This window comes from Nanorana parkeri, unplaced genomic scaffold (genome assembly GCF_000935625.1).
Source record: "Nanorana parkeri isolate BGI_ZX_2015 unplaced genomic scaffold, ASM93562v1 scaffold1256, whole genome shotgun sequence".
NCBI classification, from domain to species: domain Eukaryota; kingdom Metazoa; phylum Chordata; class Amphibia; order Anura; family Dicroglossidae; genus Nanorana; species Nanorana parkeri.
The window spans coordinates 270,788-295,635 of record NW_017307524.1 but is presented as its reverse complement, the minus strand read 5'-3'; the positions used below and the strand labels follow the sequence as shown (position 1 = coordinate 295,635).

General features: G+C 43.1%; 1 protein-coding gene across 4 annotated transcripts in view; it reads right to left on the bottom strand.

Annotated features, from left to right (window-relative positions):
* Nucleotides 1–24,848, bottom strand: part of SHANK2 (SH3 and multiple ankyrin repeat domains 2) — a 334,773-nt gene that overhangs the window by 147,670 nt on the left and 162,255 nt on the right. For all 4 annotated transcript variants that reach the window (XM_018568872.1, XM_018568873.1, XM_018568874.1 and 1 more), the window contains one exon: nucleotides 16,736–16,811. In XM_018568872.1, the coding sequence (XP_018424374.1) occupies nucleotides 16,736–16,811 (76 nt within the window). The remainder of the gene's footprint in view (nucleotides 1–16,735; nucleotides 16,812–24,848) is intronic.

The following is a 24,848-nucleotide window of genomic DNA, read 5'->3' as shown; positions in this document are numbered from 1 at the left end:
TGTAGCTCCTCGTCATCCAGTGCAAATTTCCACAGCATTGAGAAGACTGCATCATCTCAATAGTTTCAGGGCAGACTCTAGCCTCAGGAGGATGCAGACACATGCCACGGTAATAGCCCCCAAAAAATCAAAACGTCAATTACTGGCCTGACAAGAGCGTTACACGTCTCGGATCGCTTTGCTTCCACCAAAGATGATTTTAAAGCCACCTTAGCAGCAGAATTAACCCCTCAGATGCAAGAAGGGCTAGGAACAAATTCTGCAGGTCTCCAGCAGGGAAAGGCTTTATGCTGGTAGGGTGATTGGTCTGCGGTCTATGATTAAAATGCTAGATGGACAATGACAGGAGGGACGTAGACCTGAGAGAGAAAATCCCCTGCAGTTTTTCGTTTTACTGGGTGGTACCTGTGATTAGCCATCTCACAGGGGACAGGCAGGGGACAAACCAAGGTACATGTAATGCTAAAAAAAATCCCAAATATAAAACATAAATGGAATAAAGGGCAAATAAAAAAGCTTTGTCTGTGGGAGATGCTTCATCCTGGGACTCAGTGCCAGGTCTGGCTGGGATCTTGATGGAGATTTTTTTCCCTTTACCTCATATGACCCCACTCATTTAATGGGGACTTCTTAGGTTGCCCACCATCTGTCACAGCCAAGGCTGGCATCCATTGCTGGAGGTTGCTATTACTTAGCTCCTGGAAGCCAATTTAGTTTTAGAGCAGACCAAACCAGTGCAGCATCAACTACAATTATATGGCTGCCCTGGAACTAGCAATGCTTCTGGATGTCAAAAAGTGGCAGCCTTCAGCACTGCACTGAACCCTCAGGCTCACAGGAAGAGGGCTGTATGATGTCATTTGATGACATCATACAGCACTAATGGGTACTGCAAGGGGACAATTTAGGATTGGAGGTTAGTATTTGCAGCCATATACATATAGCGGAGTTGTGTTTTTAGAAAGACAGAACATGGGGAAACGTGCCTGTATTAGGCTGCTATCACAGCTATGTATAAGCATAGCCAGGGAATTTACAAGCTGGTTTTTCCACACGTGCATAAGTCTGTAATGACACTTCAGCACTCATCCTTAATCACTCCCTATTCTAAGGTTTAATTACACTAGGATTTGTTATACTATCCGAAAAAAAGAAAATCAGCTTCTTTCACCAGCATTTGGAAATTGATATAATTATCACACCCTCTCCAACAGTCATATATATGTTTCATGATTTGATATTTCATTTTGTATAGCACAGCATGCAAAAATCAACACTTGTATGAAAAGTGTTACCTGATCAATTGTCATCCAATCAGATAGTAATAATATTTATAAGAAGCGAAAGACTAATGGCTACTATACAGCAAGCCGGAATAGCATGCTAACGTGGTCTCTTAATCAACCTTATATGTCATTTCAGCCTACCTTCAGAGGTATTTCGCACGGCTCAGGTGTCATTGCAGATTGCTGAATGAGGACCATTGAACATAAAAATAAATTTGGCACAGCTTTAATGCAAATCACAATGATATATCTGAGTTTTCCATCTCTGTCACAGGTTTACTCTTTAAGAATGTGGCACTTGCAGCTAAACCAGAACGGATGCCACAAATGGTGACAAGTCTAGGAATGGTTCTGGGCAGCATGAGCCGCACTGACTCAGGGAACAATTATGTCAATGGGACATTACGGGTACTGTGTGGTGGTGACACAGGTCCTGCATGTATTCCAGAATCCTGCTGCACTCCTCTCCGGGTATCCCTGTCAGCGTGGGTGCTCGAAGTGACTGCGGATGGCGCCGCCAATACTGAAAATTGTTAAAATGTCACCAGCACACCATATTGAAATGAAGAACACTTCTGTTTATTGATTCTTCATGTCAAAACAAATAACAAAGTTTCGGGGCCACACAGGGTCCCCTTCATCAGGCTTGACACGAGAGCCTGATGAAGGGGACCCTGTGTGGCTCTGAAACGTTATTTGTTTTGACATCAAGCGTCAATAAACAGACACGTTCTTCACTTCAATATGGTGTGCTGGTGACATATTTAACAAGGGGTCCTGCATGAACACAAGCTTAGATGACTACAAATTTCCTTGCTAATGACTTCACTATGGGTTGCTGTTAACTCTTTAACTGCTGCCGCCAATGAAGACATTGGGCCTTATTTATCAAACAAGCTTATTTAATAAACAGTGCAAGGAGCAGAGTTCAATAACCCAATGAAATGGAAAGAGATGAACACAAAATAAATCCTGATGGGGGGCTATGAGATCTGCACTTTGCACTAGGCACTAGCTCTTTGCGCTGTGTTCTTGCATAAATCTGAAAGGCCCTTCTCAACGTCTAGTGGACCAGAGGACAATGACAGGCAGAATCTGACCAGCTGGAAGGGCCAAGAAGATCGATCTGTCCTAGAAAAAGCGGAGTAGACAATATCTCAGTGGAAAGAGATGGAACTGGTTGCTGTGGGCATCAGCTGAACTTTTGCTTCTTCTCTTATCCCAGTTTTAATAAATTAGCTTATTACCAGTATTGGAGAAAAAGATACCTGAAATGTAAATGCCTGACCATGGCAACACACAGCTCTTCTTTCAGACACATTATTAAATGAAGCCTAATATGTGTCTGCATTTATCATGTGCTATAACTACCAGTGTATAATACCATTATAACCATGTGCTATATACATTTTAGATATTAGGTGACATAAAGCTTATAAACCTTCGTTTTGAGCAGGGTACAAAGGCACACAACAATTTACTCCTGGAAACATACCAACACTGCCCAGATTTCCAACATTCGAGCATTGAGGGAGGCCTCTTGGAACCCCCATTTCTGAATGCAAGCAAATGCAGAACTCTCTCAAATACTTTTAAAACAAGAACCATATACCTATGAGCCCCGTTCCTCCGAGAGCTGCCTAGTTAATAGCTACACATTATATATACAACCAATCAGGATTTCCACTTTCTCTAAAAGATCCATCCCTCCTTACCCCATTACTCTACCAATAAAAAAACCAGAACCCGTCACCTATCACCAAAACAAAACATGTGGAGGGGCTCAACCTCTAAAGGGGAAGTATTGGAGAGTAGAATGTAGGTGAAAGGTTCAGCTTTAGTCTTCTTTTAATTGTTTGTTTTAAAAAAAAAAACAGACACTTTTATTCTCCAACTATTATTACATAGGGCTCCCAAATGTAAACACTGGCAGTGTTTAGGTTCAAGATCGCTGTCATTGGCTATTACAGTGATCACAATACACAGATCCACTGTTGCTCTGTGCATTTTACCTGTGATCTGCGTGGTCTAATGACAACGCATTCATAGGGATTGTGCATGCTCCGGGGTAAGCATTGCGCCATTTTAAAACAGCTCTCCAGAACAACATGGCCACCATCCCATTGCTTTAAAATGCATGGTGGTAGGCAATAGGTTAAAGTAGATGTCAACCCAATTACTATAATCTCATATAAGGTATAGTTAAAGGACCTGCATGAACTTGTACTTACAGTAAACTAATTTTCCAACCCCAGTGCAGTCTGCCATGTTACAAACATACCTTTCTCCCCATTCCAGTGATCATCACTGTGCATCTCTGCCTGTGCCGCACAGCTTTTCCAATGAAAACATCCCCACCAGCTCCTCTTTTTAGTGTACATGTATGCCACTGCCCCATTTATGGGTGAGCAATATTCAATTAGGAAGTCTTCACTTCCTGTTCTCAATACACAGCAAAAGGTGAGAGAAAATCTCTTCAAAGTCACGGAAATTCCCCTCTTAGACAGTTGTCACCACAGCAGATATATCCATTGAAATATTTCCCTCTATTCTTGTTCTGGTGACGGCTTTGTTTGTTCCATAGTTTTTGGCCTTGGTAGCAATGGTCACCAGGACAAATAGAACGTACACCTTGTGCTAGTTAGATCATTATTCTTTGGTATCAGGATGTGTGCATAGGTGTGAATCTTTCGGTTTACACGCCTGAAAATGTGAATTGTTGTCAAATTTTGGGGGTAAAGATTTTAAAATGGCATTTAAATAGCATTAATTGTGGAAGTCAGATGGCATTGAAAAGATGTAAGACTCTTAACAGTCAAAAGGAATTCAAGCCATACCAAGTATATTTCTTGCTGGACCTTTGTTACAACACTAACTATTTTAGATACATGGATAACTTCTACAGACGGAAACATGAACTTGCTATGGGATCACAAGTATCTCCCACTGTAGCTAACCTGTAAATGGAGCAGGTGGAGAAGACAGCCTTGAAATCTTTCAGGGGAATAATACCAAGTCATTGCTTCAGGTTTGTGCACGACACATGGGTCAAGATTAGAACATCAGAAATACAAGAAGGCTCCATTCACACCAGAGCGGCTGTCCAGATACGCGCGGAGCGGCTCTAAACAGAGAATACAATGCACTTTAATGTGCATCCTTCAGGCTATTGGGAGACTGCGCGGTACGAAAGCCACGCGGCCCCCAAAATAGTACAAGTGAGATAATCCAGCGGATTGTACACTTTCGCGGTTATTTAATAGCTGCAATCGATCGTTGACTCTAAAAGCAACAAAGCTATTAGATCACCATAACAGCCAGGCAACTAGCAATTTAAGGTGGGGAGGTAAACCACATCACCACATTTATTTCTTTGTTGAAACAAGGATGAAGATGACAGCAGTTGAAAGTCCACCTGGCATGGGATTCAACTTCTACAAACTAACAAGCACATGATTTTATCTGCCACCAACCACGCAATGCGTAAATATTAGTTTTGGATGGAAACTGATTTTCTGTCTTTTCCTTTTCTAGTTTTAGGGTTTTTGTGATGCTAGGCTATTTCATTCACTCAATACACACGACACCCCTATGGACACAGGTAGCAACTGATGCTGCATTATACCCAGTATGAATAACAGAAGTGCATTTTGAACAAATCGCCTTGCAAGAACTGTTCCTATGTGGTTTCCCAATGCTGGATCCGTCTTGTCCTAGGCAGGATCCTCTTCTTATACCAAAGTCTCTGAGAGTCTCCGTGATCTCAGCTCTTCAGCACGTGTACTTGATAAGTCACGTATGGCTGAGAGCAGTAACATAATGACGGCACTGGTCACACAGCCAGACAAAGCGTTGGTACAAAATGTTACAAGCCAAAGGGCAGCAGACTCTGACGAGCTTCATAAAATGCACAGTGCACGAGCACATCTATTCATTTCCATGAAGAGCTTTTCCTGTCCCCTAGAATCACATATCAAAAAGGCGATTACATGTTAATAAAATGCAATTAAATGTGTGTGAATTAAGATACCACTTGTCCAATGCATTTCAGGAGACAAAATAGAAGAGCCTTTTTATGTCATTGTAAATAGATGAATGTTTTAAAACGGCACTCTGAGATCCATTATATAAGCAGATTTAGAATAGGTCCCCCAGGGAAAAAAGCTAGTAGCGATTAAACAATACCAATATAGAAACAGGGCCAAGAATTAGGTCCTCGTTTTTGTCAAGGGGACTAGAGTAAAGCGATCTTACTTAACTGATCTCGCTCCCTTGTTCCAACTGCGGTCAGCACTCTCCTCTTATTCCCCTCTCCTCTCGCCAGTAGAACGTACATTGGCATCCTCACGCCTAATTCAGAACTATAGAATTTACATCTATGGGGTCAGTGGTTCTTAGACTGCAAGAGCGAAGGTGAGTATATGCTGAGGTACTCAAGTAAGTAAAAAATGCTTTACTCCGACAATGGCACCCTCTGTGAGAATTTTGGCTGCTCCTAAAGACCTGGATGAAATTTGCACAGTGTATGGCCAACTTTAGTGTCATTCATCCCGGATATTACACAGCACTCTTTGAGGCTAAGTTCACACCTAGGCGTCACCTCACCGCGCCGATTGGCACGCAGTCAGTGTGAACCGATCCAACTATGGGTGCCATTAGAAAATAATTCTAAAACAGCCGCACGTCGTGTATCGCACAAAAAAGGGATGTCACCCCATTGAAATCAATGGGGCAGCGTGGCAATCGCTGCCTGCATTGTGCAGGACCGGGTGATCCCGGAACGCGTGTCCCGGGTGTCGTGTGGTGTAGTGCGGGTGTGAACCTAGCCTCAGGCACTGCAACTGATAGTTCTGGCTCTCAAACAGTAAGGGGTCCTGTAGTTCACTTGCCCCCTTCTCTCTCCTTCTCCATTAAGAAAACACCTTGTACTCTTTTTACATAATACAAGGTGCTCTGTGAATAGACCAGAGAAAATCCTGTTGTTTACCAGTCCTTCCTCTCCTCCTCTTCCCTTGCCCATTCACAGAAAACCTTCTATTCCTATTTACTTTAAATAAAAATGAATGGCTGCAATTAGCAATGTGCACGCTATCAAAGTTACAGTAGTATTAAACTCTCAAACTTTTTTCAATAATGAATCCAGATCAAATATACATTGCCCAACAAAGCATTGCTTTATATTTTATCATGTTTCTGAACAGCTGCTTCCAAGGCTCTCGGCTCAGCTTTGCTGAACTTCCTGTCCAGTACAAGATCACAAAAGACAGTGCAGACTCCAGCAACTGTTCATCTACTAGACTGGAGAAGGGAGGAGTGGGGGCCAGGGGGAGGGAAGTAGCTTGATTTGCTGTGTCTGTGTGTTTGTGGAGACACATACAGCTTACTAGCACACACAAGGGTGACTGCATACCACTCTGCTTGAGAAAGGAGTAACTCTAAAACAGGAAGTCAGGACCAGTGCTCCGGGGAACAGCTGATTCTTCAGGAAACTTAAAGGAGAACTATGGGGTTAAGGCTTTTCCCCATAGTTCTCCTTAGGGTAACGGGACGACACAAACTAGCATCCTCCCGTCACCCTAAGCTCAGTATACCGCGAGCTACTTCACCTCATAGTTCTCCTTTAAACCTCAAGGAGTAGCATCCATTGTAAGTGATTTCATCAGCATCAGAAACAGCTTAAAATCCTTTTGACTTTATTATCACTTTAAAGTGTATGTTCAGCCAAAACGTTCATAGCAGGTCAGGGATTTTAATATTTCCTCACGCTATCCAAAAACGAATACAATATGTTTTGGCTACCAAACACTAAAGTAGCCCCCCTTCAGAAGAAAGGACAGTGTCGGCACCAATTCAGAGATGATTTGAGGATCTACAGCCGAGTGATACACAAATAAGTTATATTTCTGTTAATAGTTAAGGTACTTGAATGTATTTTTAAGATTAAACTCCTGAGTTTAGTGTCACTTTAAAGGCTGCAATGTTTCTTCTGTATTGTATTTAATGTGCAGTAAGTTATCTATTAATATCTATTAAAGTACAATTGGGCTGACATTTTTTAAACGGTCAATAAAACTGATAAGAAGGCTCTCTGTATGCACCATCACCTAGCTTTTCAAGCAGCCCAGGAATCTCAAATCTGTCATTGCTTTAATATTGTCCAAACTTCACCTGCCTGTTGCAATGCGCTCAGGGTTGCTGAGGCCATCCACCATACTAGGAGCAAGAGCTGGTTGCAGAAGGTGGGTGAGGCTTGTCAGCTCCACCTCCCCAATCTCAAGATTCTCAAAAAGACAGGGTTGCGGCATTCCGTTTTTATGGACTGTTTCCAAAGTTCTCTATAAGCAAATTACATTTTTATGCCTACAACTTTATCAGAAATTCAGTAATCCTTTAAATCATTGAATCCATGTAGTATTTGATATCTACTTGGCAATTTCCTCCCGAGCCTTTAAAATCTCTAACCAGAGGCACTTTATATCTGACGTTTCCCTGAATGAAAGTGTTAAAATGCCAGCAACGCATATGAGTCAAATCCACACAAATGGACCATTCTAAATGATTCATCGGGGGTTTAATTAAAACTGGGTAATTCTGCTCTCGATTCACACATGGCTGCTAGGAACACATTAACGACGAGTGTTTTAAGGTAAATACTTCTGAATCACCAATGTGCCTTCCAGTTAAGATATTAATCAATTTGAAGCATGGCGTCCCATAAAAGCCCCATCTCCACATGCAATTTGTAATCTGCCTCAGACAGACGTGAACGTGAGGCTTTCATGAATGGAGCTGGGCTGATTTTTCCGCACAAGCGGACAGGCGACCTGGAATGTGACTAGTCCAGGTGGCCCAAGGCAAATTATCTCATGGGTCTCAGATGGAGTACAGTAATGCCGTGTGTAATGTTCTAGAGTGGTGTGTGGGTGTAAATGTGATAAAGGAAAGCAGTATGCGATAGAGTTAGTTTGTGGAGGTACCTAGCAGTGTTCTGCAGCAGCAATGCCAGTACAAGGTCCTGTGCGGCATTATTAAATGGAAGCTATGGAATATTTTCAGTCAGTATACATTTTTTAATACTGTTACAGCATTTACCTGAAATAATTTTTTTAAAGCAACTTTGCGTTAAAATCTCAACCCACAGATTGGTGCCTGCTCCCTCTCTATAATAAACTGAAATGTCAGTTTATGGGCAACCCTCCCTTCTGTCTCCCAACAATTCAGTGCTTGGCACCTAAGCAGCCAATTGACCGCCTCAAGTGCTGCCATATTGGGGGGAGGGGGTGTAGTCGTTTAGTACTGCCAGAAAGTCAAAGCTTATTAAGGACTTCTTGGGGGCTGAAGGGAGAATAGGATAGTTAGGGATCATGGACAAGGTAGGAGCTTCAAGCTTGCCCACCTGTGATATGATTTTTTTTTCTTTAATGCAGAATTGCTTTTAACCACAACTCCAGCAAAGTTGACCATTGTCACCAAGAAAATAATGGGAAACACAAAATTTAAAAGTTTTCAACAAGGCAGCAGGTCAGAGGAAATCTTTCAATGGAGACACCTGTTCTGGTGACAACTGTCTAAAAGGGAATGTCCCCTTACTTTGATATTTAGTTCTTGCTGTGGCTCCAGGGCAGGAAACAAGGGAAAATGTGTTCCACAGAGACACAAACAGAAACAAAAATATACTGGAAAGGGTCCTTCCTTACTCTAGCCAAAATGATTAAAATGTTTTGTCTGAAGATACACTAAGTTGGCCATAAATACAAAAATCGTCCTGTGGACACAATGTAATTCCAATGTAATTCCCCCACCCACTGAGCAAAGATTAGTCCTGAATTTTCCTAAATTGTTTTCTTATACATTAAGCTTTCATGACTTTGGAAGCTTCTTCCTCTCCTTACGCCATAGCCAGCGGGTGCAGAGCAAAGGCACCATCTCCTCTCACTACTGTTACCTATGCTACTGCTTGGAGACTACAGTTCCCCCAGACACAACTTGGCATGTGATTGGGTGGGGCTGGAGCAGCTTCGGTATTATGGCAATATTAGACCTTGTTGCCAGCAAGATCTTCTTACCTCCCATAGCAGTAGACAGAGTTGTTTTAGCAATGTCTATGTTCTACTAGAATGCAGACGTCAGTCACAGGGAATGGTTGTTACTTGGCAGGCTGCATTAGCATGAAGATAATGTTCAATAGTTAGCACAGGTGTCTTGATGACAACACCCCCTTTAGGATCAGAGGTGTGCTTCTGATGAACAGGACACAGAAAGGGGCTTGGTAACTCGGGGCATAATACAGCCAGAAACTAAGGCTGCATTAGGATTTCATACAAGCAGATGTAGAATGGGAGGAAAAGCACTACTACATTGGCCTCAAGAAAGTCCCACATCCAAGGCAAATGGATAGAATAAGGCTCGAATTGAGGTTGAGTATGAAGTGCCCTGTATACCAAGGTGTGCACAAGGCCCAAATGGTAAAGAGAAAATCAAGGTAAAAACACCTCTCACTATTACAGAAGTTGGTGGTCATTTCCCCATTTCCACCGGTTATATTTCCCTAGTTCCCTGGATGTCACACTTCGTGTCAGGGAGAGGGAGCCATGGCTTCGTTAAGCGGGGGTCGTGACGGCGCCCCCCCCTCAGTCCTGCGCCCGGGGCAAGTGACCCCCCCTGCACCCCCGGTTGTTACGCCACTGCACTGATACAGTGGCTTCAATCATTTCTTACTCACTAGCTCAGAACAAAAATACAAATAAGGATTTCTGACTCACTTGTTGCATGCTCATTTCAGATTAATGACGCAGAAATTAGTAAAGCCAAGGACTGCCAGGCAACTAGCAGTTAATATGTAAAAAAATAAGAAAATGGCCAGCCATGGCAGCCCAGGTATTTTCTTAGCACATGACCTGAAAACAGGCATCTCCAGAAATCTTCAATTCTTTTTCAGAGCACTTTGGAAGACCCAAACCTATGTGCTGTACTATGCGAACACCAACTTTAGCTATGACCCCTCTCTGTGGTGTTTGCTAAATGTGATTGGCTGCCTCAAAGAACAGTAAAAACATGCAGAAGCCGGCAGGGGTGAACCAAATCACTAACTGAAGTCAGTATTTGCATAACAGGGTGCTTAGGATACCCCTGGTGCCACTTGCTTTTTCCATTTTAATGTAAACAAAATAGTTCATGCCATTTTGATTTTTTTTTCCATGTGCCGGTGCTCTCTCGCAATAGGAATGATACCGCTTTCATCTAACGCAGAAAGCTGACAACCTGACAGAACTTCCTGACAACATGGAAACCAAGCATGTAAAGGGAATTTTTGTGCGCAAAGATTTTCCTGTTGCAACAATATGATTTATTAGTTGCTTTCCTAGAAACTGGAGAACTCCTCAATTTCCTCTCTCCAAACAATGCTTATTAGCTTAATAGTTATCCTCCCCTTTGCAGACAGAAAGATCGATTCAGGGTTCTCTTAGGAAACCTAAAGGATGTCAAGCCCCTTCTTTGAAACCCTTTGCCATGGTGTTTCATTTGTCCAGTAGCTAAATATATTGTTTCATGTGGACTCACTTTGCTGATATTTGAAAGGGTGAAGTAAAGACAGGTTCACTTTGTAACCATGAGTTATTTTATATCCACGTGTAAAAGCATTACATACATATTCCCTAGGAAGAATGGAAAAGTATATTTAATAGAAGATGAGCTGTGCAGACTGACATCTGGGTTAGCAGGTAGCACTGCGCAGAAGACAGGTACAACCTTGTACAGATTACGCTGTGTTCTGCTGAAGTGCAGTGTCTGCAGAGCAGATGCTAAACTCTTGTAAGATCAATAGTCAGTCAGCCCACACTGCTAATTATGAGTAATTATGCATAACGGTACAGGGAGAAATCAGTGCAGCATTCAGGCTGGTGACAACAACGGAGGAGGAGGGAATAATAGGGGGGGACTGGGAGAAAAAAAAAAGCCTAATTCAATGAGTGAGAAACTAAGCCAAGAAAAAGGAGGAAGCTTAACACAGAAAAGATGGGCAAAGGAGATGACACAGCAGCAAGAAGGCTGGGCAACAAAATTCAGTTGAAAAACCAAAAAACTTGGATAAACTTGGACAGCTGCAAACATCAAGTCTATGTTTAAAGGAGAATTCCAGTGTATGCAATGTTTTGAAACAAGACAAGAGTGCTAGAAATACCAGCACTTGAGATTCCAACTAGCTTTGCCTGACCCAATTTCCTAAAGCACAGCAGAACTGCAGGTTGCAGTCCGTAGAAGACATTTTGCAATCACTTTATGCAGCAGGTCTGTGAGAGATTACTGACTTGCAACTAGCAGAAATGGCAGAATGGCCATTACCTTTAAATCGACCCCTTTGCTTAAATAAAAGTTATTCTCAAATTGTCAAATATGAAATGTGTCTGTATTTCTCCGTTAGCATAGTGAATTATTGGTTCAAAATGCCACTATTGGGGTCTGTACTGAGGAAATGCCCAAACATGCAATTCCAAAAACTTAGCTTAGATTTTAAAAGAGTGAAGTGAATCCATTTCTCTAATTTGGGTGTGGAGGCCGCTTCCATTGAGATGCAATCAACTTTCTAACATAAAAGAAGAGCAGTCGCATTACCATGTTGCATGCACTATCTACAGGATAGTCAGACAAGACATCCAACTGGCATTATATATATATATTAGTTGTGAACAAAAAATCTGTGACAAAAAGGTGTAAGTTTTGGGCAACACCATGTCATGTGACTAAAATCCCCTATTTCTGTCTGACATTTAAGGCAAAGGTTTGTTGGTAATTTCCTTATCCTCCAAGTCTGACCAAGGTGTAATAGGTGTGATGCAGGTATCTGATCTGATATTTGGAAGACAAAGGGGGGACTCTGTCCTCCATGTCACTGGCACTGTTGGATTGCAGTTTCCATTATTTGGAAGAGTGACAGTTCTCACCAATCCTCATCATTGGTGGCAGTTGAAGTAGGAGAAGTAGGTGCAGGAGGGCAAGGTTTTCCTTTCTATTGTGCCCGACCCTTAAGCAAAGAACCCTTAAGGTGTCCATACACCTTACAATTTATCTGCAGATTTTCTGTGGTCAGATGGAAAAAGTGCAACAAATTGGCGCAGGTGGAGATTACTCTGGCCCAGGTGGAGATTACTCCATCCACACAGTTAAGTGTAGATTGAGGAATCTGTTGCACCTTTTCCATCTGACCACAGAAAATCTGCCGATAAATTGTAAGGTGTATGGCCAGCTTAAAGGTGCCCATACACTGCTCGATTCTCGTACGAGAATCGCGGGAAATCCCACGATCGTACGAGAATCGAACAGTGTGAACGAAGACGTGCAACCATTTCTACTGTACGGTTGCACGTCTTTTGTCTAAGGAGCATGCTAGAAAACCAGCCGAGAATCGGACGATTTTCGGCTGGTTAGAACGGTGCACAGGAGACAAATGCCGAACGGGCCAGTACACTGCCCGTTCAGCATTGCGGTCATCGGAAGCCCGCCCCTCAGGGGGGTGGGCTTGCGATGATCGAGAGTGCGATCTGCCTGTCCAAGATGGGCAGATTGTACGTTTTTTTAATCACTTTACAACCATCGCAAGACTAAGGTCTTGCGATGGCTGTACAGTGTATGGCCACCTTTAGTCGTAAGGCTCCTTTCACACAGGTAGTCCAATCAGTTCCGCCTGTCAGTTTTTCAGGTGGACCCGATTGGATGCCTAATGCTAGCCTATGGACAGCTGGGTCTAAATGAACAGGCTTCCGTTTACACCCGGTTACTCTCGACTCCGGCCAGGTCTGTGAAAACAAACAGAGCATTGCTCCATTTCAACGCACCTGATTGTGTCAGATTGGGGGTAATCTGATGTAAAGGGACACGTCCATTTACATCCGAATGCCCATAGACTGACATGGGGTCCACTCATTTCAGTCTTTTCCTCTATCGCTGGGTGGAGGTAAATACTGAACGGACACGGATGTCACAGCATCGATATCTGATCCATACTGCTCTCGATCAGTAGGGGATAACTGTACGGAACCCCTTCTGATGAGCCCGTGTGAAAGAGGCCTTAGAATTTGGTGTTGCTTCCAGGACCGTATTGGCATGCTTCTCTGCCATGAGGTTCGAGGGGCCCTCTGGGAACCACATTGAGCTGCACAGCAGATGAATATGGCAAGCTTGTCCGCCGGTGTTGTCAGCATGTTTTGGGCAATTTTGACCATATTGGGATCCACTTTGTATGTGTATATTTCCCGATTCAGAATAGGGAGTTATCACCTCAACATTTATGTAGGATTATGTGCAGGAGGTATTGCCACAAACTGAGCTCACTAGGGATGCTTTATCACAAATCAAGCACAGTCCCCCATTTCCACAGCTTTAGAAATGAACTTTCATTGCAGGTGAGAATCCTGGGATATAAACTATAGATTATAGATAAAGGTGGAAACACTAACCTATAAGCATCAATAAGTCAAAAAGCATATGCGCTGGTCATAAAAAGTATCCATCATCATCAGAACTAAAACATATCAACTGGGTTCCTTTTATAAAACCAAACAAACACAACAATGACCAAGGTTGAGGAACACCAACCCTCAAAAAGCACAACCCAAGTATGTTGATCTAGAATAACAGAAAATGTTGGTAAAGCAGCTTCCAGTTGGTAAACAATTCCTTCTTAACAACAGAACATGGCATAATACTATATTGAACTGTATGTAAAACAACCAATATGAACAAAACAGTTTAACATGAACATTTTGGGAAATATTAACAAAGTAAAATAATAAACACAATTTGCTATGGCTATGTAACGAGGAACTGAAATAGGATAAAGATTCTATTAAAAACTGAACACCAAGCCAGTGTATGAAAAAAAAGGCTCAGGCTGCAATATTTACCTTCAATCCATAGCTGCCCCTTACAGCACATTGTTTAAATCATCTTCATTTAAACCAGAAGACTAAGAACATAGTTCGAGACGAGTGCAGGGCATGGTGAACCTGCCCCCTTAGAAGGCATTGTTATAGCTCCCTGCAGTTACTGTGCAACAGGGATGTCCCATTAGCACTTCTTTCTTTATATCTGCAGAGGGCTGCCCACCGCTGAATGAACACTGAAGAAGAAAAGGACCCGCAAAGCCCAGTGACTATCCAGAAGACATCAGAAAAAGGTAAATTTAAAGAAAAAAATTGCATAACATCCTGCTGGGAGGACCTTTGAGGTGTGGGGGGATCTCTAGATGGCTTTAAGGGCTCCATTAGTCACACTTCTAAATACAATGTACTGGAATCTTGGCAGTCTGGAGAAACCAGAAACTATTTATAGAACCCTGTTTGTGTTGACACAGATTGAGTGCAACGTCTGTTCTCATGTAAACTTGTGACTCTTAGGTGCTATAGCCAACTGTGAGTCACAAGACCCGCTTCCACTCTGCAATAGCCCAGTACATTTCCTTTTTCCTTCCTTTGAAAATATCTATGATGGTAGAGCTTATATGAGATTTTAGTCATTGGGTTTACATTAAAGTGGACCTTCACTCAAAATCGACATTTTGCACCAATCTAATCCCCTCTCCCATTTAAAATTGCCAATTTTTTTTTTTTCCCCTTTTTTGTTTTTTTTATTTTGCCCCTGCCTTTATTTTTGCCTAGGTCACATGTCCCAGGATGCATTACTTTCCCCATTCACAGAATGGGGGAAGTAAACAGAGGAGGTGCCAGATCTTGCACATGCGCAGATATCTGGCGCCATGTCTGTTTACATATTGTTCTATGAATGGAGGAAAGTATTTCCGACTAGGCATTATTATCCTCTATTCATCCTCTATTAATAGAACAAACAGACATGGCACCAGATTGCTGCCTGTAAATGCTCGAGATCTGGCACCACATCACTGGGGGGCTGGCTGAAAGATCCAGGAAGAGACGACTGGCTTCTTGTGATGTCAAAAAGGAAGATGGTGGCATGGAACAGGACCTGGAGTAGGAGAGCAACGCCAGAGAAGAGGACACCGCTGAATCAGCCGGAATGTATATTAATCAAGCATAGCAAATACCAACAGTAGGTGGGGAAAAAGACTGAAATTTGCACTGGGGGGGGGGGGTAAAGTTCTACTTTAAGGGAACTTATGGAGGCTGTATAAAGGCATATTTGAATATTTTTTGTAAATGCATGCTTCTTTTGGCGTTATGGCTAGGGTTTCCACCTGTCCGGGATTCACCCGGACAGTCCGGGTTTTGAATACTGTGTCTAGGTTTCATGGCCACTCAAACCCAGACACAAGATGTCACGCAGACAGGCAGGGGTGTATCTGCTGCAAGGCAAACTAGGCATTTGCCTAGGGCGGCACTTTCAATGGGGGCGGCAAAAAATGCCAGTTACCAGTTAGGTAAGAGAAAATAAATACATTATTTATAAATTATTCAGTACTACTGGACCTGGTGCTTCTGTGACTGGAGGACCAATGTGTCCACCGTTGCTGCCCACCCCTACATATATGCCGGCTGTAGCTCCTTCCTGGTCAACATGCTGTGCAATTTATTAGAGATGGGGGGGTGCTCGGGTTTAGTATTGCCTTGGGCAGCACAAAACCAAAATACACCACTGCAGACAGGGGCAACCAAAATTAAGATAGGGGCTACTGGCACCCCACTGAAAATAGTCCTGACTGTGATATTTACATATTAATGGGTGACGCTATTTACATATGAACAAGGCTCAATTTCCCCCCCAAAAAACTCACTGCATCGCTAGAGTGTTCGGGTTTCACTGGAAGAAAAGGTGGCATCCCTAGTTATGGCTGTGGCCCTTTAAGGGGTCAATGCTCTGTGTTGGATGTTTTATGTAATGTTATGAAGAATGTGACATAAGGAGTGGTAACACTATTCTAAAGAAAGACTGTTAGTGATGGGATGCATGGCCTCTGAACACAATGCACTGTACTCACAACATGCAGAGAGTGGCGCTGATGTCAACACGTCAGCACCGCTGTTTGCATCATCTGAGATCGCCCACCACTGGGAGAAGACAGAGAGGAACGCATCATGTGACAGACCAGAAGACATCAGAAAAAGGTAAGTAAAAAATAAAAATCAAATAATACAGGTGGAGGCCTCAAAAACAGAGGGGGTCCAAGAGGGAAGGGGGAGCAAGGAATGTGGAGTTGGGCTTAATAGCACGCCCAAAGACAAGTAAAAAAAAAAAAAAACAACAATCTGTCAATGATAAAAGTGTTTCCAACTTGCTGAAATTTCAGGTGTGAGTGACACCTTCAGTGCTCAACATCAGCAGGAAAAGATGCCGCATAATTTTACATACTGTATATGTTTATAAGTAGCCACTGAACAGTAAATGACTTCACACCCACTGGACCTTAATGCCAACTTGCATGCAAACAAAAAAATCTTTGAAGAAATATTGATAACTTTTCATCTGAAAGTTCTTACCTGGAAGCATCAAAGCTGTCGTAAGATCCAACAGTATAGTGCCGAAATAATTTTTTCGTTCTGTCTGAGCGTGTTTCTAGAAAAGGAAAAACAAGCAAACATAGATTAGATAGTAAAAGATAGAACAATCACAGAACATTAAAGCGTTGGACCTGTCTGCATCTCTACTGTTGATCATACTGCCTGTGTTGGCCGCATGAAACGTTTCTTAGCACCAATTATTTCTCTTTATGAAGGTTGAACTCCAGGTAAACTGCTAAATACACAGATTAAATACATCTATGGGCTATCCAGTTCTGAAGTTTACACAGCTCTTCCACTCAGTACAATCCTGCCTGGTAGGGAAGGAAACCGGCTCCTTCTCTGATGCAGTTTTATTTCCACTTACAGGTCTCTTCCCCACCCCTATCCTGGGACTGGGCACTAAAGAGGGGAGCAGTAGACTTGTCCACTTAGCGCTCTGTCACGTCTGACTTGCTCCTCGTGCTGCTTCTCCCTCCCCCTATGAGCTCTGCTGTCGCACAGACAGCAAGAGGCTGATACCAGATCTAACTCAGGTACTTACACGGCTTGCATTTAAAAAAATACATTTAATGATGTGTTAACTATTACAGGGCTGCAATTTGAGCCTTTTATATCTGCCTGGAGTTCAGCTCTAAGCACTCAGACCTCTTAATGAGGAACTTTACCCATGCCTTTCAAATGACAACAAACACACCTTTAGAAATGTTTAGTAATGACAATCTACAAATACATACTTGTAGATAATTGCAGGCTTTTTATTCTTTGCATACCTTATTTTTTTTTTCCTCCCCATTCTCAAGGTAGCCATTTTTACTAAGGGCAGATGAATCCATCTCCCTTTACTTCCTGCAACTTTGGCACATGTGACTAGGGCATGTGACCACACACATCATCTCAGGGGCGGAAAATGCCTTTCCTTGAGATCTCATGAGATCACAGATGAGATTTCCCAGCAATTCTCTGCAGAGGTAACCTTCCCAGGATGCAAAACTTGGACACATTACATCACTAATGCCCAAGAGGACCAGGAAGTGGAAAAACAATAATTGTTTAATTAGCGAATGTAAGATGATTTCATATCAGCATGCAGAGCTGTATACCAAGGTGATTTTTAGTAAAATGGGGTAAAGTTCTGCTTTAATGAATTCTAGAGCGACTAAATCCCTCCACAAGTGGCATGTTCATGCACTAAAGGAGAAGTGGCCACACTTTCAAGTACACTTGTAGTGTACAGTAGTAGGCATTTGATGAGAAACTGCATGAAAACAATCAGAAACTCCAGAGATATTTTACAACCAGCAGCTGAAGTAACATTCAAATCTTGACTTTTTTGTGAACTCTGCACTTTACACTATGCCCCTGCTATCTCTCACATTTGGGTCCAATAATAAGAAAGTATCACACTCAAGAACCAACAGGGAGTCTCAGGAGTGGAAAAGATGCATCTCAAAATGATCAACAGATATAAAGGAAAAATCTTGACTTTTCCTGCACAAGCTGAGATTGGCCCTGCCTTTCCCCACCTACCTATTGGTCAGTGAGGCTATCGACCATGTAACTGACCATGTGACGCCGCAGCTGAAACGGATCCCGACAATTATGTCTGTACCCGCCCCCTCCCGTTCCGCCAGTCAGCGCTGGAGGATCGGAGCGAGGAGGGGGGAATCCAGTCTCTCCCCTGTCACGGCAGAGAGCCGTGACGCCGGTATGTGTTCGCTTACCTCCCGATCTACTGAGCCGACCTGTGACAGTCTCATTGCCACAGGTCAGCTAGAACTATGAGGATGAGTGAAAAGCACTCACCTCATACTTCTCCTTTAAAGTTTTTTAATAAAAGAAGTTTTAAAGAGCTGCACAATGGAGAATGTGTATGTGTTTTTTGAGTGTCGATGAGAGAGTCAGGGACTTAGGAAGGGTGCCGCTTATTGGCTGTTTCGCAGGTGCGGGGGGAGTTGAGAGCGGCTGCAGTGCTGATTGCCTTAGTTTACCATAGCGGACACACACATGCAGCGCCGCTGCATATTGGCTGGTTTCTAAAAGGGGAGGAGTTGAGGGCGGCTGCAATGCTGATTGCCTAACATATTGCCGGATGTACGGAGTTCCCAAACGGCAATTGGCAGCCAATGCTGTTTAAAGCTAGCTGAAAACTCCATGCACCAGGCAATTCAGTATCACACCTTTGACCCTCACATGACCGCTCCCTCTGTACCCCTCTATACCCCGCATGTGGAGCTAAAAAGTGGAAGACTTGGGGATGAAGGAGATCTAAATACTGTATGTAATTAGGAGAATTTTCTGCCATAACCTGCTCTATCCCCTCATGAAGTAAGCAATTGGTATCCTGTACGTGTAGTTAGCATTTAAATTCAGGGAATTTTATGATGTTTGGCAAATATATACAAGTACAAATGCACTGATCTGGTTCACAAGAGGAACATCAATGCTAAAGCATTGGGAGTATTTTCTGCCATAACCTGTTCTATCCCCATCACTCCTTAAAAAATCCCTTTTACTTCTCTTTGCTCTGTCCCCATCTTCAAATGATCACTGTCCCTGCAACCTCATGTCCCCATCACCCCTTGAAAATCAGTTTTATTCCCCTGCTCTGCTTTATTGCCCTATGTCCCCATGCTCTGTTCCCATCACCTCTTTAAAATCCATTTTACTCCCCTGCGCCGTCCTGAACACTCCATGTCCCCATGCTCTGTCTCCATCAATCCCTTAAAATCCCTTTTACTCCCCTGCTCTGTCGCCATCACCCCATAAACAGTTCTAATATCATTAATTTCCTTGGTATTTGTTTACTTTCCTCAAAATAACCTGGGGGTGGGGACAACACAATTTTCTGTTCTTGCCTCGGCGCAGAAGGAGCTGGCTATGGTTCTGGAGAGAGTATATGGTATGAAGAGAAGGGAAATTCAGTGAAACCATAAGACAGAGGTGCGGATCTCTCTGCATGTGGCTGGATGGAAACAGCGGAGACCATCTGAATCAGACTCCCCGATAAAAGCGTAAATGACCTATCTATAATAAGGTGGCCATAGATATCCGGTGAGTGCGGATGTTTGATTAAAGCACAGAGGTGGTGTGAATGCATATTACATTTGTTTCCTTAAATTTTGACTCACTAGAGCTGTTAGAATTTATTAATGTCACAGAAGGTCACAGTTGTTTGGGTTTCTTTTATGTAATCAGTACAACATGGTATATATTTGTCTTGAATGGTTATAAGAGTCACTTCAGCAAAAATTATTTATTCAAGGCGTAAGAATATGAACATATGTAGGGGATATATTGTCTTGTACTGTGTTTTACGGTGTAAGGAACAACTAGTATTTGATGTTTATTTGGTCACATCTTGCTGCCGGCCGGCGGTTAGATTCCGCGGTTGGCAGGAAAATGTAAACAACGGGGAGCAAAAGTCAGCCTGCTATTGGCTAGTTCAAATTGCAATAGCAGGCAAACTATTGCACCTGCCCACTGAGCAGAGGAGTGGACCTGAGGGGCTGAGCAGTTCCAGGAAACACATTTTGTGCTGGGAAAGAACTGGCTTTGCAGTTCTCTCCAGGTTTTCTGGATTTGGCATGGGATCCTGGGAGATTTCGAAGACAATTGGGAGGGATGAAATCTCCATTCCTGGGTCCGTGGTTTAGTAGGGGCCAGCACCTGGTGGAAAGGGTGCTGGCTAATGATCTTGGCTCCAGCTGGGAAGAGGAACAGAGGTGTTCAGGAGTCAGGAGGACTCCTCCCAGAAGTCAGAGGGGAGCCAGGTGGCTGTGTGTGCTGGAGGCACCTGGGAGACAGCCGAGGAGACGTAGAGAGCCAGTGACACATGAGGGATGTGTGTAAGAGTCACACAAAAGGTAGACTGTGGCTCCGTTAAGGAAAACCCTAATGTCCAGGGACTGGGAAGCATGGAGTATGCGTGACAACCTGGAGTCGGTGAGACTCTGTGATCTGTCTGTTTGCTGGAATGCAAGCGGACCTTGTGTTATTGAAGAGAGCCATGTTTCTGTTCTGGAAGCAGTAAAAGACTGTTTTGCTTTATGCTAAGGTGGCTTCGAGACTGGTCTTTGAGCGCTCACCATTTGTGCTAAATTCCCCAAATATCACAATATATATTTTATTTGCTTTTTTCAGTACAGCCACATACGCTACAACTTCATTAAAAAAATGTTCCGATTTCTCACACTGTTTTTTTTTTTTACCTTAAGAGAATTAGAAGAAAGTGAATAAATCCCCTATGTGGGTTTCTGGGAAATGAGATCTAAATAATAAAAAGCCATCAGATTATCAATTGAATTGAAACGTGTGTGGTGTGCTTCTTTTACGGGAACAGTGGCGTAACAACCGGGGGGCCGTTCGTATATGGGGGGGGGGGCGGAAAAAAAATGTCTGCCCTGGGCGCCCATAACTCTGGTTACGCCACTGTACGGGAACAACTGTGGAGGAAAGAAGTACAACTGTTGAGGGAAAAGATAAAGACTGCCTCAGGACCCCCCACCCAAAAAAAATCATGGCATCCTTCAAATGAATGGCAGCTAAAAGTGATGCCATGCATTGTAAACTTCAGGTCAGGAAATCTACATTGAAACGTGTTTATTCATTTAAAGTGGCAGTAATTAACATTTAGTACCTACTTTGCCCTATCACATTAATGGGTAATCGATGTAAAGAATTAAATACTGTATATATTCTAAAAGGGTTCATCTAATCCCACACCCAGGACATAACTGACATATTGATTTCCTTTAGTGCCTCACTCCGCCAAACTGGAAGCAATATACTGGAAACCTTTGAGCTAACAGGCAAAAAAATAATTACCAATCCCAGTCTTCCCGAGTTTGCATGTTAAATGTCTGCGTTCAGTTCAGTGCCAGATAAAATTAAAATCTGTCACAGTCCGGTCTTCTGTCACACAACAGATCTGTGGCCGTTAATGCCGAAAAAGGTTTCTAGTGGTGTCCAAATTAATAGCTTTCTTAAAAATGGGGGTTTTATTGGATTCATATAACATTTTTAATTATTTTCTTTAACTTTTGCAAGAAAACTACTGTTTTGGGTTTTTTTTAATATTCTTTTTTTTTTCTTAAGAAATATGTTTAATTCCGAACAGCTTCATGTAAATAATCTAAATAGTGAGAAATAAGCTGGCCATACACCAGCAGAATTGTTTTTGAACTTTTGCTCGCAATTCTAAAAATCGTACATCAGAACATTCCATCTTGCCTTCATTGACTAATTTAATTAAAAAGCGCTTAAAAATCAAGTCCAGACCGGCTATTTGAGTGGAATCTCAGATGTAACAGACCGGTTTCTTTTGTGCTTAGATCATGCACATTAAAAAAAAGTATGATTTTTCCAACAAAATTTTCCATCCTAAGCCATCAAATTTTCTTGTTCATACATTCAAAAATCATAAATTTGTCCCCATCACTATCTGAAATTCTACTGGTGTATGGTCGGCTTTAGGCCTCGTTCACACCATCCTCAGTTCATTCCGGTCCGATTGTGGCCGGAACGCACTGGATCATATTGTGGTCGGTTCAGTATGTTGTGGAGCGGGAGGTGTGGCTGGGGCCTAAGGCCTCATTCACACTATATTGAGATCGCATTGCGGCCGGCTTAGTATGTTGTGGGGCGGGAGGTGGTGTGGCGGTGCATTGAAGTGAATAGGACTGCAGCCACGGTCAGAAAAAATTGTGCTTACAGCATTTTTTCTGACCTGACCAGACCACAGGCATTGATGTGACGTGCGGCCAATTGCATTGCGGCCGGAGGGCGTGACTGTGGTGCCATTCACTTCAATGCACCGCCACGCCCCCTCCCGCCCCACAACATACTAAGCAGGCCGCAATGCGATCTGAGGATAGTGTGAATGAGGCCTTAGGGCCCAGCCACACCTCCTGAGTATTTTTATATAGAACAAACACCTGAATCTGTCTTGTTGTCAGCCTCCTATCATTAACTGCGCAGCAGAACAGGGAGTGGGAAGGGCAACCAATCAGACTCCAAGAGAGAGCAGAGTGAATTACTATTTCCTGCTTTGCTGCTATTTTATTTTCCAGTCAACAGGCTTCCATAATATTCCTTAACTCTAACAGAGAAGGTGGTGTCACCCTCCTGTGCGGTCTGAAAGAGATGTATGAATCACAAAAGTGAATGGACAGAATTGTAAATGCTTTTGTTAGACAAGACAGTTCACATGTATATTTCAACTGCATATTTTGTTTTGCTGTAATCCTTTTTGGAATACCCATTCACTGGGCATCACACCAAAAAGTGTCATAAGCAGGATTTTTAAAATATACTACTGAACTGTAACTAATTATTTTAGAAACCTAATTTATGTGTATAATATGCACTTAAACATGTTAATGTAACAGTCATATTTGCAAATTACATATGCGGGCTCTGCTTCATGCTTAGTAGTTCTGCACAGTGATTACGCTTCACTGCTTATCTCAAACAGTGGAAGCTTGTGGGTCTGGTTTGACCGGATTAAAAACAATAAACTTTCCATATGGCTAACTGAGCACATCTCGGCAGTTATTAAAAGAGAGGTAAAGTCAATTCCTTTTTTTTGGCTTTACTTCTCTTTTGGGTCAGCGTAGAGAGTCGACAATATTGTTGGGAGCTACCAGACTGCCTAATTGACAGCTGGCTCTTCCTCTCTAGAGCCAGAGCTAGCAGTACCCGCCCCCTGCCCTCTCTGTCCCTTCAGTGAGCACTGCAGGACCAGAGAGGGTAGGCGGGAATCCCTGCGGGGAGCAGTGACTGTGCAGGGAGGTGACCATGAGCCGAGTGATCAGCTGTTACTCTCGGCATAGAGTTGTAGGATGCTGATGACATTCTGATATATACATATAGCACTACAGAGAACATTTACAAACTTGAATGCAGATAGCTTGGAGTTTAAAGTGTATGTGCAGCTTAGTTTTGAATAGAGAAGGAAAGGGTTGAGTTTTTAATGCTATGTGGATTAAGGATGGGCTCGGGCATGTTCGCAGCTCCACGTGCCAAGCCCGCCAGGAAGACATTTCCCGATCTCTGCAGCGGCGGACCGGGAAAATGTCTCAGTACCTGTGATTTGCGCGCTGTCAGCTTCCTGGCGGGCTCTGCACGTGGAGCTGCGAACACGCCCTAGCCCATCCTTAATCTGGATCTCCAAAGAGAGAAATTACCTCACTACCTGGTGAATAGAGGCTGTGGTCATGCTACAAGTTTGGCTGAAGCCTGAAGACGTGCTGCGGAAGACAGTGAGAGACTGGGAACATGCTACATAGTCGAGATCACTATTATCACATAGTCGAGATCACTATTATCCGCTTACAATTCAATGCTCCCACTGCAGACTGCTGGGGTCCAAGGACCACACATCAAGTTCCAAAAGACTGCATGTGACCCTTGGACCGCAGGTTGGGCACCAGGGCTTTACAAAGTCTATAGCTATCTGTAGTATAGCTGCAAACATTAGCAGAAGTTTGATTTGTTTTGAATTCTGTGTTCATTTTTCCATCTTGTTGTGCACTTTTTCTTGCATCACATCAAAGTAACAAAGCCACTCAGCAGTGGAGCCTTTCTGAAATCCCTATGCAAAGACCATCTTTCTGACAATCAGCATTTCCATGCAATTAGGCTCCTTCCCTACCTTCCACATGACAGTGCTAGGACCTAGCCATTGGCTGCCCAGGCACTGAGCACTACATTGTGAAAGGATGTTTGCACTTGTGTTACTTTGTGTAGATTTTGGACGGGGCCCCAAGTTGTGAACCAGGTTGGTGGGCAGCATTCATGAGGTAGCAGCAGGCACCTGTATTACAGTCTGTGTCACACTGACGCTATATTAAAAAAAAAAGAAGGAAACATGGACTGCTGACCCTCTCCTTCTGAAAATTCGACTTGCCTGGCTGTAAAGTGGACACTCTTCCTTGCTTCAGTACTCTGTGTCACCGCTTTGTAACGCGCATGCAGATAAGGACTAATAAAGTGCTGAAGCCAGAGGAGGTCACCATAGCAGCTAAGGCAGATAGCATTTTGACAGCGGCCACAAATGGCAGCCTCCATAATTCTCTTATGACAAGCTTCC